Below are 17,769 nucleotides of genomic sequence, written 5' to 3'. Positions count from 1 at the left end.
ATTTAAGACCTTCTCCAAATTTCAAATAAGCAGATTTTTTTTCTGAGAAATTAAATGTTTTCTCCCATTTTCCGACCCCTATATCATTTGACAGACATCAGCCAATCACAGACTAGTAATCGTATACCCTGTGAGCTTGTGCACATATGCTCAGTAGGATCTTGCTCCCTAGAAAGTGTTAATATAAAGAGACTGTGCAAAACTTGATAATGTAAGTAAATTGGAAAGTGTCTTAAAGGGAAAGTTCACCCAAAAATGTTCTCCCCCTTAAATTCTTCCCAATGATCCATTTTACCTGCTGTAGTGTATTACATTGTTTACAAGTAGCTCCTTTACCCCTATTTCGGCATATGAAATAGCTGATTTAGCCTGTGGTATCACATCCTATACTAAAAGTTTTGATACTGGAGTATATGCTATTGACAGACTATGTAAACACAGTCAGCAGAAGAAATTACAATCTCAGTGGGGTGCAGGATAGTTTAAGTAATAAAATGTTAATTTTCCATTGTATTGAGCTCTGGTTTACAAACAGATATAAGATAAGGAAGCAAGTCTGTGTAAATAAATGTGATAACATAATGAGATGATATTACCTGAAGCTCAACCCATAGGCTGTGGTTTTAAAGCACAAAACCAACTACTTCATATACATAAATAAACCTGAAAATGCAAATTCTCATACACTTTATACTCTGCAGCTGGTATAACAAGTCATAGATTAATATAAAAACTATTTTACCGTTTAATATCCCTTTAAAATTGCATGCTCTATCTGAATCAACAATTTTGCTTTGTTCTCTTGGTATTCTTAGTTGAAAATTAAACCTCTGAAGTTTATATGATAATTTCGAAGCCCTTGAAGGCTGCCTCTTCTCTCAGGGCATTTTGACAGTTTTTCACCACTAGAGGGTGTTAGTTCATGTGTGTCATATAGACAACACTGTGCTCACGCAAATGGATGTCTGTCAAAAGAACTTAAATAAGGGGGCAGAGGCTTAAATACACGGTAATCACAGGTAAAAAGTGTATTTATATAACTGTGTTGGTTATGGAAAACTATGGAATGGGTAATAAAGGAATTATCTATCTTTTTAAACAATAAAAATTCTGGTGTAGACTGTCCCTTGAAGTCTCCAAAGGGGAGCAACAGGTCTAAAAACACAGGCCTAATTCTAGCAAGAGCCTGAACAAAGGACTGAACATCTGGCAGATCAGCCAAAACAGAAAGAGCAGAGATCTGCCCCTCAAGGGAATTGGCCGACAGGGCCTTGTTTAAACCTTCTTGGAGAAACAAAAGAATAAGAGGAACCCTAACCCTATGCCAGAGTAAACTTCGCTCCTCACACCAAGAGAGATAAGCACGCCACACCTTGTGGTAAATACGTCTAGTAACTGGCTTACGGGAATTATTCAAAGTATCAATTACTCTGTTAGAGAAACATCTCTTAGCTAGAACTAGGAGTTCAATCTCCATGCAGTCAGCCTCCGAGAATCTAGATTTTCATAAAGAAAAAAAGAACCCTGATGGAGAAGGTCCACTTGTTGAGGCAAGTCCTGCTCGGCCAAGCCGGAGCAATGAGAATCACTGAAGCACACTCCTGTTTGATGCATGCAATCACTCAGAGGAAACAGATAAAATTAGATTGAAGTTCCAAGGAAACGCTAGAACGTCCACCAAGACAGCTTGAGGATCCCTCGATCTTGACCCGTATCTGGGTAGTTTGGCATTGAGACAAGAAGCCATTAGATCTATCTCCAGAGTGAAAGGTTGTCTGCTCATGAAGTCCGCTTCCTAATTGTCCCCCCTAGAATATGAATGGTCGAGATGTGGCAGTTGTAGAATTCCGCCCATTGAAGGATGAGACATACCTCTCTCATGGCCAGGGATCTCCTTGTTCCCCTCCCCTGATTGATTTAAGCTACTGATTTAATGTTGTCCGACTGGAATCTGATAAAGTGGACAGAACAAAGTTGAGGCCACGCTACTAGAGCATTGAAGATGGCTCTCAGTTCCAGAATATTGATAGGCAGAATTGATTCCTCTGGAGACTAGAGCCCCTGAGCTTTCAAGGGATGCCACACAGCTCCCCAAACTAGCAGCCTGGCATCTGTGGTCAAAATCTCCTAAGACGGCCTAAGAAAGCACATGAGACAGATGATCCTGAGAGAGCCACCAGTAAAGGGAATCTCTTGTTGCTTGATCCAGATTGATCCGATCGCCGTTCCACTGCCTGAGCATACAAAGTTGTAGAGGTCTCAGATGGAAGCAAGCAAAAGGAATATCCGTGGTTGCTACCACGAGACCCACCACCTCCATACATTTAGCCACCGAGGGCCGATCAGTGGACAGGAAGATAGGAGCTTGGCTCTGCGTTGGTCTGTCAAGAAGATCTTCAAGGAAATAGTCTATAATCATTCCTAAGAAGGTCACCCTGGTACTGGGAACAAGCTCTTGCCCAGATTTATCTTCCACCCATGGGACTGAAGGAGACACAGAAGTGTGTCTGTGTGAGAGCTTGCTAAAGGAAAAGATGGAGCTTGAACTAAGATATTGTCTAGGAATTGTCCAGGTAAGGCACCGCAGCGATTCCTTGTGCTATGGCCACCGCTCCCAACACCTTCTTTAAGATCCTTAGGGCAGTAGCTAGTCCAAAGGGAAGAGCTATGAACTAATAATGATAGTCCAGAAAGGAAAACCTAAGGAACTGAAACTGATCCTTGCGGATCCAAACATGCAGGTATGCGTCCTTCAAATCTATGGTGGTCATGAATTGACCCTCCTGGACTAACTGAAGGATGGATCTGTCAATCTCCATCTTGAAGGAGGGCACACATAAATTTGTTGACACTTTAAATCTAGAATGGGGCCAAAAGTTCCCTCCTTTTTGGGAACTGCAAATAGATTGGAATAAAACCCCAGTCCACTTTCTGTTGGAGGAACTGGTACGATCACCCTCAAAGATGCTGGATCATTTACGCAAGATAAGAAGGCTGCTCTCTTTTCTGGCTTGGAAAAGAATTTGCCCCTTGGAGGGCGAGATCGAAAACCTATCCTGTATCCCTGAGAGACCACCTCCAAGACCTAGGGGTCCTGGACGTCCCGAAACCAAGCGTCTCCAAAAAAAAAGGGATCGTCTGCACCCTACATGATCAATCCCAGATCGGGGCCGTCCCTTCATGCAGACTTGTTGTCAGAGGAAGGTTTCTTGACCTGCTTGTTCTTATTCCAAGATTGGCTCGGTTTCCAGTTACCTTTAGGTTAGTCCGCCTTGGAAGAGGCCGGGGACCTCTGTCTCATGTTACAGCAAAAGGGACAAAAACTGCCGGATTGGCGACGTTTAGCTCTGAATTTCTTGTCTTGGGGAAGGAACGCACCCTTCCTTCCAGTCACCGTGAAAATGATTGAATCCAGACCTGGACCAAATAAGGTCTTCCGCTTAAATGCCAAGGAGAGGAGTCTAGACCAGGGCTCGACAAACCCAGGAGCCTGGGAGCCACATCCACTGGTCTAGACTTAGATACCATATCCGCAGACCATGATTTTGTTACAATATGAGTAATTTGCTAAATATGATAAAATTATATATATGTATGTGTGTGATGTGACTGCTTAGTGTTCAGCTTGCTGAAAATTTCTCAAGGACACATCTGTTCATGGACAAGAATAAAGCAGTAAAATCCTTTAGTTAAAATAGTTTAGTGAAAAGTCCAGAAGTCAGAAGCCATGTGCGCAGCTGTCCAAAAGTTAGAAATAGCATAGAGGAATAGGTAAAGTGCAGAGATACAAATTACTTTACAAACAAAAATATACATTCAGCTCTTATGAACCAATCACACTCTTAGCCAACTCAAAGCATCCACCATTATCCATTTTTGGGTTGTATTAGCTGAAGAGACCTGTCATTATAGGTATATAAGATATAGGGAGAAGGGAGAGAGTAGTAGAGGAGAAGGAAAGGAAAGAGAGGCTACAAGCTCTTACTGGGACCCAGAGGTAATTATATTATGCACTTATTTACTTTATAGCTATAAGGTTGTTTTTATGTCTGTTTGCATTTAATGTAAGAAATTGTATGCAGTTATGTCAATGTGTTTTATGTAATGTATTTAATGTAACTCATATTCATGGTACCATATAAAGAAGCATAGAATATTATATTGTGTGATCTAAGATTTTGGGTGCTGTGACTAATAAAAGTTGTTATATTAAGCTGTCTTTCTCACAAGCAAATTCTTTCATAAATAGTTATTATTAATATAAATATTATATTCCAAAATTAATAATTAATCTTCAATAATTTCAACCAGAGGGCTCTCCTGGAGAACTGCGAACCCAGAAGACTTAGCATTAAGGCGAATGATCTACACAATAGCATCACAAATTAGGGAATTGGCAGTCTTAAAGAGATACTAAAACACAAGTGTTTTCTTTCATGATTCAGATAGAGCATGCAATTTTAATCAACCTTCTAAATTACTCCTATTAATTATTTTTTCTCTTTACCTTTTTTTGAAAAGCAGGAATGTAAGCTTAGATGCTGGCCCATTTTTGGTTCAGCATCATGGGTAGCGCTTGCCGACTGGTTTGCAACATTTAGCCACCAATCAGCAAGTGTTGCCCAGCTGCTGAACCAAAAATGGGCCAGAACCTAAGCTTAGATTCCTGGGTTTCAAATAATGACACCAAGAGAAGAAAAATTGACAACAGGAGTTAACAAGAAAGTTGCTAAAAACTGCATGCTCAATCTGAATTGTGAAAGAAAAAAAATTGGGTTTAGTATCCCTTTAAGGGCCATTCATCCAATCCTGAATTTCCTCCAACAGAGTCTCTACTACAACCATATCAGATAAGGAGTCACACCAGAAAGTGGCAGCCCCTGCAACCTCCGCAATACCCTCTACCAGGTGAAAAAGCAAACCCATTTGATGGAACATCCTCAAGTAACCCTCCATCTTTCTATCCATAGGGTATCTAAAGTAGGTGCTATCCTCTAAAGCAGAGTTCGACAAACCTGTTTAAAATTTAGAAACCGGGGGGTGGAGCCTACAGCTGTAGCGGCAAGACGGGTTTCGGACGAGCTACTGGCTCTACTTTGGAGTCTTATATGTTATTTTATTGCTTTCCTATGAAAAATTGTTTACTTCATGGTCAGAAGCCAGTGAGCTGTTACAAGATTCAAGAATTTGATAATTCTGGGGGAAAACTCTCAGGATTAAAAGGGACATTATACACTAATTTTTTCTTTGCATAAATGTTTTGTAGATAATCTATTTATATAGCCCATAAAGTTTTTTTTAAAAAATAAATGTATAGTTTTGCTTATTTTTAAATAACATTGCTCTGATTTTCAGACTCCTAACCAAGCCCCAAAGTTTTATGTGAATACGGTCAGCTACCTTCTCCAGCTTGCTGCCGTTTGTGTAAAGGGTCTTTTCATATGCAAAAGAAGGGGGAGGGGGGGAGTGTCTTATTTGCCACTTGCAGTGGGCTTTCCAGCTACCTTTTCAACAGAGCCAAACTGACAGCTTCTAAGTAAGTTTTTAAACAGTTTTATACTGGATTTTTATATCAGTATCTGTGCATCTTATTCTTTATAGTAGTGTCTATTACATGCAGTTATATGAAAATGAGTGTATACTGTCCCTTTAACCTCTTTGCCTATGTTCTATATGATCTATACAAAGCTGTACTGGATACTGCAATATTCTGAGCAATCCGGAGTGAATAACTCTAGACAGATTCGGAAGGAATTCATCTGCCATACTGACTCAAAATGTATAAGCAGCAACTAACCACGCTACTTGATGAGCACTTTCAGAATCTGAGCCGGATAATTGCCGAAGGTAACCCCCCGCTCTTCATCGAAGCTTATGTGAGGAGACTTCTATAGAAAATCCTGACACTACATCTCCTGTGCTGAATTACAGACAAGTGGAAATACAGAGGTGCTTGACTGTGCCACGAACTGATTCTCTAAGTCTAGATGGTGACGCTCCTCTGCCTATATCACGGAGGAGATTTCCTATGCTGCCTGACGCAATAGAAGTTTTGAGGGAGGCAGTGGCACAGTTGGCCGGCACTGTGGCTGGCCATGCTCTGACCGGGAAGGAGCTGCATGGCGGAGCGTTAGTTTCTGACAGGCCTGATGGAAATTTGTGCCAGTCTTCTGATCCTGGAGGCCTACTGTGGAACCCTAATGCGAAGCTCAACCCCCACGAAGGCTCCGACTCTAACCACGCTGTCATGGTTATGAGGAAGCACGCTCCTGATGTACTCCGATGGTTCAACACAAAGGAAAAGCCCCAGGCTGCAGGGGCGGCTTTGCTGCTCTCCCTGAATACTGAGACTAAACCATACAATAAATCAGCCGCTAAACTGTCGGAGGCTAATGCCAATCCCACCAACACCAGCTGCCGGGTCAAGAGATGGTACAATCCAAGTTCAGAGCGACCTCGGATAAGTCTAGCTCCTTTAGCCTTCTACAGACTTGCCTCACAGCCTCTATGAGACCGTTTTGCTGTGTAGATAAAACTGGGATAGGGCAATTCATATATAGCGCTTGAATTATTTACAAATGCATACTGGTGCAAAGACTACCTGATTGTCTTATTGTTACTAGCCTACTTAGTTAATAATAGCAGTAAATATATGTGGGGCTTGGCTGACTGTAGCAACCATTATAGTGCTCACTTGTCATATTTCCAATGGTTTTATATATATATATATATATATATATATATATATATATATATATATATATATATATATATATATATATATAAGTTATATGGTGTTTATTTATTTACTTTGTACATGCATATCATCTGTGTAGATGAAAACCTTAGGTTTGACTACTTTCAGAGATTACGTGGTTTATTTACTCTCTCTCTCTCTCTCTCTTTTAGTAAATAAGTTCCTGTGTCCTCCTCTACATATGAGTCTGAAGCACCAGGTCCCCAGATATAGAACAAACGGTTTAGCGTAAAATTAACTGCCAATCACCTTTTAATTTTATTAAATAGATGTGAATATCATACCATTAGTTCATTATATGTCTGTAGTCTCTCCCATTACATTCATTGACATACAATCACACATATATATATATATATATATATATATATATATATATATATATATATATATATATATATATATATATATCTTATGTTAACTACCTCTTATTAATTCTGGCTGATGGCAATAAGTAATTTCCTTAGAAGTGTTAAAGTTGTTTTTCTTGCCTCCTACATGTTCAGAGGAGTTTTATTCCTATATATATCTTGCCTCTATAAATATTAGGGTCTAAGACTGTGTTAACTGTGTAGAACCTTTACAAAATATCCGTATCTGTACTTATTTATACTCACTGCGGTTCCATTTTTTTAAATATTTGAAAATGTATCCCCGGGTAGACAGTGGATTTCCAGCAAGCGGCTACGAGATTTTACATAGATACCAGGTTTCTCCACTAGATGGGGTTAAAGTTTCAATTATTGATTTTCAAGTGAAGCAAGAATCTCTTAGTTTCACCTACCCTAGAGTAACATTCAGACCTCTGTGAATGTTATACTTTACTGTATAAAGACATATAGTGACCCCATTAAAGAATCAAACATTCATTCCCTTGATATTTAGTATTCCATTACTATAGTATTAATTTATTGGGAATAGACAGAGATAGACCAATTAACTGTGATAATATGTATTCATTCTGTTATGTACTGGGTTTTTTTTTTTGGGGGGGGGGGGGGGTTTGTCTGTTGTGACACTGTATTGAAAGCTGAAAATGCATGCTTATTACAAGCTATACCATCTAATTGAGGGGGTACAAATTGCACAATACGCACCTTTCTACTCCATATTAGGGTGGGCTTATAAGCCTTACATTACATCAGATGTGGCTTGATATTTCAGTTTAATGTTTTCTCTCTATCCCAATGCAGTTTGTTTAGAACACTGACCATATAATTGTAAAAATAAGGTTTTACCACCCATCGGGAACCAAAAGTGGTCCCCTATATTCCTATTGCCTTCTTTAAATTAGGCTCCCCAAAGGTCAATAAGGTCCAAGAGTGACCCCTTTCATCAGTTAGAAGGTCCTGTTATTCGGTACTGTGGAATTTGTTGGTTGTGCAAAGCTAGGGAATGGGTAGTACAGGCATTATCTATATTTTGAAACAATAACAATTTTAGTGTAGACTGTCCCTTTAATGTAAGAGATTGTAGCAAGCAATTTACTCTTTATATAACTACATGTCTACCTTATAATTATGTGATTTTAAAACCAAGAGTTAAGCAAATTTATTCATGAGACCCAACATTTTTATTTCCCGATTCAGATAGAACATACATTTTTATTTCCCGATTCAGATAGAACATACATTCTTATTTACCGATTCAGATAGAACATACATTTTTATTTCCCGATTCAGATAGAACATACATTTTTATTTCCCGATTCAGATAGAACATACATTTTTATTTCCCGATTCAGATAGAACATACATTTTTATTTCCCGATTCAGATAGAACATACATTTTTATTTCCCGATTCAGATAGAACATACATTTTTATTTCCCGATTCAGATAGAACATACATTTTTATTTCCCGATTCAGATAGAACATACATTTTTAAACAACTTTTCAATTAACTTCTGTTGTCAATTTTCATAATTCTTGTTGAAGAAGCAGCAATGCTCTATTGGGAGCTAGCTAATAAAAAGGAGGCATATGTGCAGCTACCAATACTTTATAATCTGAACATGCTTTGTGTCCTTTAAATAGTTTATTATATTCCCCTGCTCATGGTTTTATTCTATGTACATTAATTTTAATTACTTTAAGTACATCTCTGGCAATCTAGGGGTTAAATATGTTTTTAAATTTAAATAAATTGGTGTATATTATGTAAGTACAGCGCACACGCACCAAAGTGTTTTCTAGGGACATGGAAGTAAAAAAAAAAATCTAACTTTAATGACTGGGATACAGTGTTCAATTTTAATTTATATTATCAATGTCTCAGAAACCCAAGTAAAAAAAAAAAGCACATTTCCATAGACGTCTTAGAAGCATGTCCAGCGCACCAGCATAAACACAACATGCCCATTCTTTGGGGTAAATTACAGTTTACCCAAAAATATTCTCCCCTTTAATTTAATATAAATTGTTTACAAGTAGCTAGATTACCCTTATTTCGGCATTTGAAATAGCTGATTTAGCCTATGGTTTTCCCACCTATACTGAAAGTTTCTGGTCTTAAAGTAATGGTAAATCCAAGCTTTTAAAAAACGCTAGGATTTACCATCACTAAAAATAAACTGGAGTTTCAGTTATCACTTATTAAAAAAAGAGCCTCCGGCCATCCACGGCACAGCACTCTTTTCCACCTCTAAATCAATAGCATACAGAACACTGTCAGATGACATGCACGACTATTGGTTTAGAGTGGTAACGTCACCTCATTGAGAGAAGAGAGCTGTGCCGTGGGCGGCCAGAGGCTCTGACTTTAGCGAGCTACCGCAGCAAAGACAAAGTAACTTTAGCATCCTTTTTTTAATAAGTGATAACTGAAAATAGTTTTTTTTAGTGATGGTAAATCCTAGCTTTTTAAAACACTCAGATTTACCATCACTTTAAATCCACTTTATTGATAGGCAATGTAAATTGTAAAGTGTCTTAAAACTGCATGCTCTTCCACAGTATAAAAAATTATTTATAAACCAGGGGCACTTAATTTCATTAAAATATTTAATGATGCTTCCTTTTCAAAATATTTACCATTTAGTGATGGTAAACATTGTGCCGTTCCTCCATGCCTATCTCCCACTTGTTGTCTGTCTTAGACGATGAAGCCTGATTTGTCATTTAAGACAGAAAACAAGTATGAGATGCGGGTGTAGGAACAGGGCAATATTTACCATCACTAAATGGTAAATATTTTAAAAAGGAAGCGTCCTTAAATATTTCAATGAATTAAAGTGCCCCTGGTTTTATAAATAATGTTATAAACTGTGGATTAAAGTTTACAATCACTTTAAGCTAACCTGCTCCACATAGCAGAAAATGCATTAGTACATCTAGCCCTAAGCTGTGGCCTGCATGATACAAAATGAGACATGATACATGCTACAGCTTCAGTGTTTGAATGAGGGTGCACTAAAAAGGTGTAACATATATGTGACTGCAGGGAAAGTGATGGCATTCACTGGAAGCAGGTTTACTAATCCAAATTCATTACATAGAAGCTTTCATTAGAAAAAAATAATTAAACCACTGACAATTGTGCTCCTTTGAAAGTTTCCCATAATTCCCTTGCCATAACCACCTAGTGACGCCTACAATCTTATAGAGCGTATGCACTGGGTATGAATACGTTGTACTAAACAGCCATTATCTGTGGAGATATAGGCCAAATTGTGCGTGCTTTCTCAATCTAAAAGATCGGCATCATTGGGGGACCGTTGCTACTATCCTAAAATATTTAGGTATATTAGCTAACTCGGCGGAAGCTAAAGCAATGTGCACGCTATCCCCAGTAAACGTTAGAGGAATTGTCACAGAAGTGCTATACAATATACACGCTTTTAATACAACTCACCAAGCGGATGAAGGCAAATCCACGGTCACGATTAATAAAAACTTCGCTGGGTTCTCCATATTTCTGAAATAGCTTCCTAAAATCCTCGTCAGTGATATCGGTAGGCAGGTTCCCAACAAACAGGCGACACCGCTGCGTGTAGCTTTTTTCGCCGGGTTTTAAGAAACTCTTGATATCAATGGTGAGGCCCCGTTCCTCCTCTCCATCGTCTATCTTCGGAGGCATAAGGGATGGATCCCCATCTGACAACTCTAGACTGCGCTTGTTGTTATTGTTGTTCCCTGGATGAATCGGCGGCTGCTGCTGCTGTTGTGGGGAACCCATGTTGCTGTTGCCGTCGTTATTCCCGTAATTATTCTTTTCAATCCGTACTTGCTTCAGATTTCTATTTGACATAGCCATTAGTGTTTGTTTTATACTTTCTCAATTTTTTGTCTAATATGAAGAACGCAAAGCGACCCCAGCTATACCCTGCAAAGCAGCAAAATGGCGCAGTGAAAATGTTCTGACGTCATTCCTTTGATCTACAAAACCTTCCTGTCCACTTAACCCGCCACGTGACGAGCGCCCCTCTATAGAATTAGAAAGCAGGGACATTACTGGCGTAGAATCTAATATGCAGCCGCACACGGCAACCTATGTTTTAGTCGAGCGACTAAACCGTTCTGCATTTACTGACTCACTGACAGTAATAAAATATGCCATAGTGAACTGAGAAACGCAATTTTTATCAAATAGTGGGATCACATTTTACTAGTTAGTGTTATTTGGACACGTGTTTATGAACTATGTAAACGAAAACCTTGATACATTTACAATTCAGAGCCAGGCATTGTAATATATATATATATATATATATATTGTGTGTTACAGGTACAGTGGACATTACCCAAGCGATGTAATGTAATTCCCCAATTTACACAATTTTTGCCTCTGTCTGGGGGGTTAAAGTAAGGCGCTTTGGCATGCACCCCAGGTGAACCTTAGGGAATGAGGTTTACAAGGGGGACTTTGAACCCCCTCCAGGTGGAGGCAAAAAAGGATGTGTGAATTACAGTGCATCATATATATGTTTTAATGCATTGACTCGATGCACTCAGAAGATTTATCATGTTACATCGGGCTTTACCCACAGCCGCTTGGGTAATGTCAGGTTTAGCAAATGCAAATAAAAGCAGCAGCACCTTAGTAATGCATCAAAGTATCTTTTATTTGTGAGACATCAGATACCTTGATGCATTACTAAGGTGCTGCTGCTTTTATTTGCATTTGCTGTATGGATTGAGGGACTTGTGCAGAGTCCTTGCAGCGTGCACCAGACTATTGGGCTGTGAGTGCTGTGCCTTATCTGTAATGTCAGGTTTACCCCGGTAATGCTAGGATTACCCAATTTCATACTTTACTTGCAACATTTATATATATATATATATTTATAATCATATTTTTCATACCACAGGCACTGACTGGACCTGTGAGTAGAATCAACCTAGCATGACTCCTGCCATATGGATAGCACCCACTAGTGGGGGGGTTTTGCTAGCAGTATGTGCAAGTGTGACTTTGGCAGCTATATGTCTCCTTGCATTAACTATGCAGTAGCTTTATGTTCAGATCTAAGATCTAACCCCCCTGTATGCCAGCTATACCCACAGGTGCGTGCATGTCCCCTGTAGCCCCATTGTGCCAACTTTATTCTCTAACGATACATCAGACCAGATGCACTGCCTATGCATCCCCTTTATACATGTAGTAAGATGAAGTGGCTCGATCTCTGATCGTATTCACAGCTCCTTTATATCATCCATATGCCCAAGTAAGACCTTACATAACATCTATTCTTACTCCTGCAGCCTTCTTTATGACAGTTTTATGCCCAAGAGAGACAGAAAATGAGATGTATGAACCCCATTAAACCAGCTATAGTAAAGCCAAATTACCTGTAGTCAAGGGTGTAACTTCCACAATTGCAGTTGCACCAGGGCCTAAGTGCTGGGGGGCCCATGTCAGCCAGTCTATACGTAGGCGTGTGCAGAATATGTACAGGGATAGTTTACCCTTATTTTTGTCCCTTTTAATTTGTTCCCAATTATCTATTTTACCTGCTGGAGTGTATTATTTTTTTTAAACAAATAGCTCCTTTATTTTTATATCATCCTTTGAAATATCTGTTTTTTGCCTGTGGTATCCATACCTATACTGAAAGATTCTGGTCCAGATTACAAGTAGAGCGCTATGGAACGCTCCCGCTCAGCACATTAAAAAAATAATAACAATTTGGTACAGATAGAGCAATTATAACAATTGATGCAGAAAAAGCGTTTGATTCTGTACAATGGGACCATCTGTTTAAAATTTTACTTAGAGTTGGATTTTCTGGTCCGTTTAACTCATTTATACACCTATTATATAATAATCCTGTAACTGCATTAATAATTAACAGAGAAAACACTACTAATTTTCCACTATCTAAGGGTACACGGCAGGGATGTCCACTCTCACTATTATTACTTCATTTAATTATAGAACCTTTAGCGATTGTACTTCGGAACAAAATAGATGGAATCGTATTAGGGAAAAAAAAGCTACAGATTGCATTATATGCAGACGATTTATTAATTTTTGTTAGCAACCTGAAAGTAAATATTACAAAATTACTTAAATTACTTAATTGTTTTAGCTCAATTTCAGGGTATAAAATTAGCCAACAAAATCTGAGATCTTATGGATTACTAGACTTAAGAAACCAATAACATCTATCCCTTTTTAAAGAAGTAGATACATATATTAAATGTTTGGGAATTAATATCAGTCTTGAGCAAGAGAAATGGTACGATATTAATTATAAACCCTTTTTTGCAAGAATTAAAGAAGACCTTTAAAAATGGTCCTCACTTCCGCTTATATTGTCAGGTAAAATCAATATTATCAAAATTATTATTTTCCCAAAGATATTGTACTTAATGCAAAATTTACCATTATTTATAAACTCCAAATTCAAAAGTGTCAAACAGCACTTTAATTTAGATAATAAGGACTTTTTTTTGCATATTTTCAACTCAGACACTTCATTAATGCCAAGAAAGGCAACAATACTCAAACTGGATGGGGAATCTGGTCTTTCATTATTTAAATTAGGTAGATACTCTATCTCGTCATGGTATAACATATTAATGCAGAAAGATGGCGAAATAAACCTCAGTATTATAACTCAAAAGTGGTCTACAGATTGTAGAGGGGTTAATAATAAGCTAATCCAAAAAAGTATAGAAGAACTTGTAAAGCTACTTTATTAACGTCCTGGCGAGAATCACACATCAAGTTAATAAATAGATCTTAATTAACACCTGCAAGGATGACAGTAGTAGTATCCAGTGGAGGCTCCTCCATTTGTGCACAAGCGCACGTGCCCCCCTGTCAGATTGCTGAGCAAAAAGAAAAAATGTCAGATGAGAAAAAAAAATAAACTGTCAGATGCTGAGAAAAAAAAAATAAAAAAAATTATGCTGAATAAAATTATGCTGAATAAAATATAATTTTTTCAATGGCCCCCTATTGGAAAAATTATATTTTATTTTTTTAACCCCCAAAAATAACATTCTGCTTGTTTTCTTTTAAAAAGTAAAAAAAAAAATTGTGTGTGTCTGTTTCTTTAATACGAAACCGCACGTGCGATAGGCATGATATAGGGCTCTGTCAGTGATGCCTACGTCAGTCTGCAGGATTTGGGCCAGCCTCAAGCAATTCTAATTGATAGCTTGATCGCACACACTGAACTGTGCGAGTGGGGAGGGACAAATTCCAGCCTGTGCTCTGATAGGCTGCACCGATGACATCACCGGTCGGTGACCGGCTCCTCCCCCGATCAATCAACAACAACAGGGCCAGGCGTTCTAGAACGATTCAACAGACAAGTTCAGCCTGGCTGTGCCCGCCCCTCTCGCTCTCAGCCTCTCTGATAGGCTGCACGGTCTGCAATGAAGATGACAGATACGTCATCACCGGCTCCTCCCCGCATCAACGGCGCGAAAAATTCAGTGTTGAGTTTGCTGTTGAGCGGAGAGGAGTGAAGTAGTAGTCTGCAGCAGAACTGTACTTAACTGAACGATTAATATCTTTCTTGACTTTAAAGTCTTTATATCTATATCGATTCGATCGATACTACCAAAAAATTACTTGTCTGTCTGACCTGTTGAACAGTCAACTGTCTTGAATTACAGACTCAGTTGAACTTAGTTACACAGCAGCACTATTGTGTAATATACTAATATATTTTGAGGCTCTAGAGAGCCTAGATAGGGAGAGTTTTTAGTTAGTGGAGCAGCTTTCACTGACTTCACTTGGGCAGAATTTTTTTTTTAAAAAAAATAGCTCCAGCCTCCCCTCCTGCTAGACGGTGTGGAGTCTGTGGACCTTTATAATTCTCATAATTTTTGGGGCCCTGTCCCCTGAACAGTTAGATAGTCAGTCAGTCTGTGTCAGTGTAGTAGAAAAAGACCTTTATTTTTTTAATTAGCAGCAGGCAGCAGCCAGATACTTAAATAGATTAGATCAATCATTTGATTATAGGACTAGGGGAGTGCTACTTAAAAACAACTTGCCTTTATTCTTATCTTTTAAGTATTTAGCAGATAATTAATTATATTGCAAGTTTTGCATTAGTAGATTGCAAGTTTTGATAAAAAATTTAAAAGTTTTTTTTTTCTTTTTTTTCAACAAAAGCAGTTAATTGATTGCTGCTGCTATATTAACTGTATAATTTATTATAAAATATAAATTATTATAATTATACTAGTTAAAACACTATTTTATTTGAGAATTATTAGCAGTTTGCAGAGAGTCTCAGAGTTTTTAAAACAAATAAACAATTATATATTTTATAACAGCTTCACAGCTACTTACCTACAAGTTATAAAAGTAGTCACGGCTGCTATCTGCTGTAATTATACTAGTTAAAACTTAAAACACTATTTTAGTTTAAAATTATTAGCAGTTTGCAGAAAGTCTCAGAGTTTTTAAAACAATAATATATTTTATAACAGCTTCACAGCTACTTACCTACAGTCCTACAAGTTATATATTTTAGAACAACCGCAAAACTACTTGCCTACTAGTTTTAGACTGTAGTTCACCTTGCCCGTTGACGGCTGTCACGGCTGCTGCCTGCTGTAATTATACTAGTTAAAGTTAAAACACTATTTTAGTTTAGAATTATTAGCAGTTTGCAGAGAGTCTCAGAGTTTTTAAAAGAATTATATATTTTATAACAGCTTCACAGCTACTTACCTACAGTCCTAAAAGTTATATATTTTAGAACAACCAAAAATCTACTTGCCTACTAGTTTTAGACTGTAGTTCACCTTGCCCGTTGACGGCTGTCACGGCTGCTGCCTGCTGTAATTATACTAGTTAAAGTTAAAACACTATTTTAGTTTAGAATTATTAGCAGTTTGCAGAGAGTCTCAGAGTTTTTAAAACAATTATATATTTTATAACAGCTTCACAGCTACTTACCTACAGTCCTACAAGTTATATATTTTAGAACAACCAAAAATCTACTTGCCTACTAGTTTTAGACTGTAGTTCACCTTGCCCGTTGACGGCTGTCACGGCTGCTGCCTGCTGTAATTATACTACTTAAAGTTAAAACACTATTTTAGTTTAGAATTATTAGCAGATTGCTGAGAGTCTCAGAGTTTATAAAACAATTATATATTTTATAACAGCTTCACAGCTACTTACCTACAGTCCTACAAGTTATATATTTTCGAACAACCAAAAATCTACTTGCCTACTAGTTTTAGACTGTAGTTCACCTTGCCCGTTGTTCTTTAAATCCAGGAATATATATGTTTTCATAAATGTACATTCAACATTCTTATTATTTTGCAGCTTTAATTAATCATTTGGTTAATATATATATGTTATTATATAATTTAACTGAGCAGGTAGTGTAGGCTCCTCCATTTGTGCACTGTCGCACGTGAACATGGCTGTACTGAAGAGTATGCATTCATAGATTTAAGATGTCTGTGTCCACTATGAGGAACACAGTGAGCAATGCATGGTGAGGATATGGAAGACCACAGGCACAGTTCTTGTTAAGGCCAGAAGTGTCAGGGCAAGTAAAATATCAGAGAGGGCCAGAGGCAAAGGCAAAGGATGGTGAGAACGGTCAAAAACAGGCCACAGACCACCTCCAAAGACCTGTACTACTGGGAATATTGTTGAGGGTCTCATGGATTCCACTCAATATCAGCAGATACTTGAGAATAATGTTGAGGAATCAGTCACAAACTTCAGCTGAAGTTACCCCCAGGCCGGGGCTGGATATTTCAAGAAGACGATGACCAAAAACACTGCTGGTTCAAATGGGCGGGGCTATTTGAGGGGCGTGACTTTCACAAAGGGGTGTGGCTTTTTAAATGGGTGTGGCTTGTTAAATGGGCGTGTTTTTAAAAAGGGCGTGGTTTTTCAAAGGGGTGTGTCTTTCTAATAGGGGGAGGGTCTTGTGCACCCCCATCCTAAAAATTCACCAGCCGCCACTGGTAGTATCATGTTCTAGATGTAGTTTACAGAATGCCAATCTAATATATTGTATTTGGGATTGTCCCAAAATAAAAACATTTTGGCACAAGATATCCTTCTGGATCTCAAAGACCATTCGGTATCGTGTTTCTCTGCAAAGGGAAGATGTTATTTTCCTTACGGAAGGTAACATAAATTTAGGTAATATTAAATTTATAAACTTTGCCATATTATGCGGTAGAAATATTATACTTTGTTCTTGGAAATCTAAAAAAGGTCTGAGTTTTCAACAATTCCTAGCTAATTTAAAAGAAAAAATGTTTGTTGAACAATATGATTTTCTGTTGAATTCTGAATTAAATGTAACCCTCTTTTTCCTAAAGTGGGAACATTTTATTAGCTCATTTAATAATGAAGTGCAAAAACAAATAATTTCTCCTTTTCTCTCTACTCTAATTATGTTCAGAACGCCATTCTTAGGGGAGAATTCTCCTTTCTCAGTGGTTAACTCCCTTTTTTTGGGGGGGGGTATTAAAGTTGGAAAATAGGTTACTAGAATTACGATTTGACATAGGAACACCTATAAGGTATATGAATATTTAGTTATTATTAAAATTAGTCTATAAATACTTAAA

At 37.9% G+C, this 17,769-nt stretch overlaps 1 protein-coding gene across 2 annotated transcripts in view; it reads right to left on the bottom strand.

Moving 5' to 3' along the window:
* The window catches only part of PSPC1 (paraspeckle component 1), a 442,506-nt gene extending 431,392 nt beyond the window's left edge, over window positions 1-11,114 (bottom strand). For both annotated transcript variants that reach the window (XR_008401465.1, XM_053708532.1), the window contains exon 1: window positions 10,610-11,114. Coding sequence is in view for 1 of the 2 variants with exons in the window: in XM_053708532.1 (XP_053564507.1) it covers window positions 10,610-11,011 (402 nt within the window). In the remaining variant the exon portion in view is untranslated. The remainder of the gene's footprint in view (window positions 1-10,609) is intronic.
* Window positions 11,115-17,769: the final 6,655 nt, after the last annotated feature.

This window comes from Bombina bombina, chromosome 3 (genome assembly GCF_027579735.1).
Source record: "Bombina bombina isolate aBomBom1 chromosome 3, aBomBom1.pri, whole genome shotgun sequence".
Lineage (NCBI taxonomy): Eukaryota > Metazoa > Chordata > Amphibia > Anura > Bombinatoridae > Bombina > Bombina bombina.
This window is presented reverse-complemented; position numbering and strand designations above follow the sequence as displayed.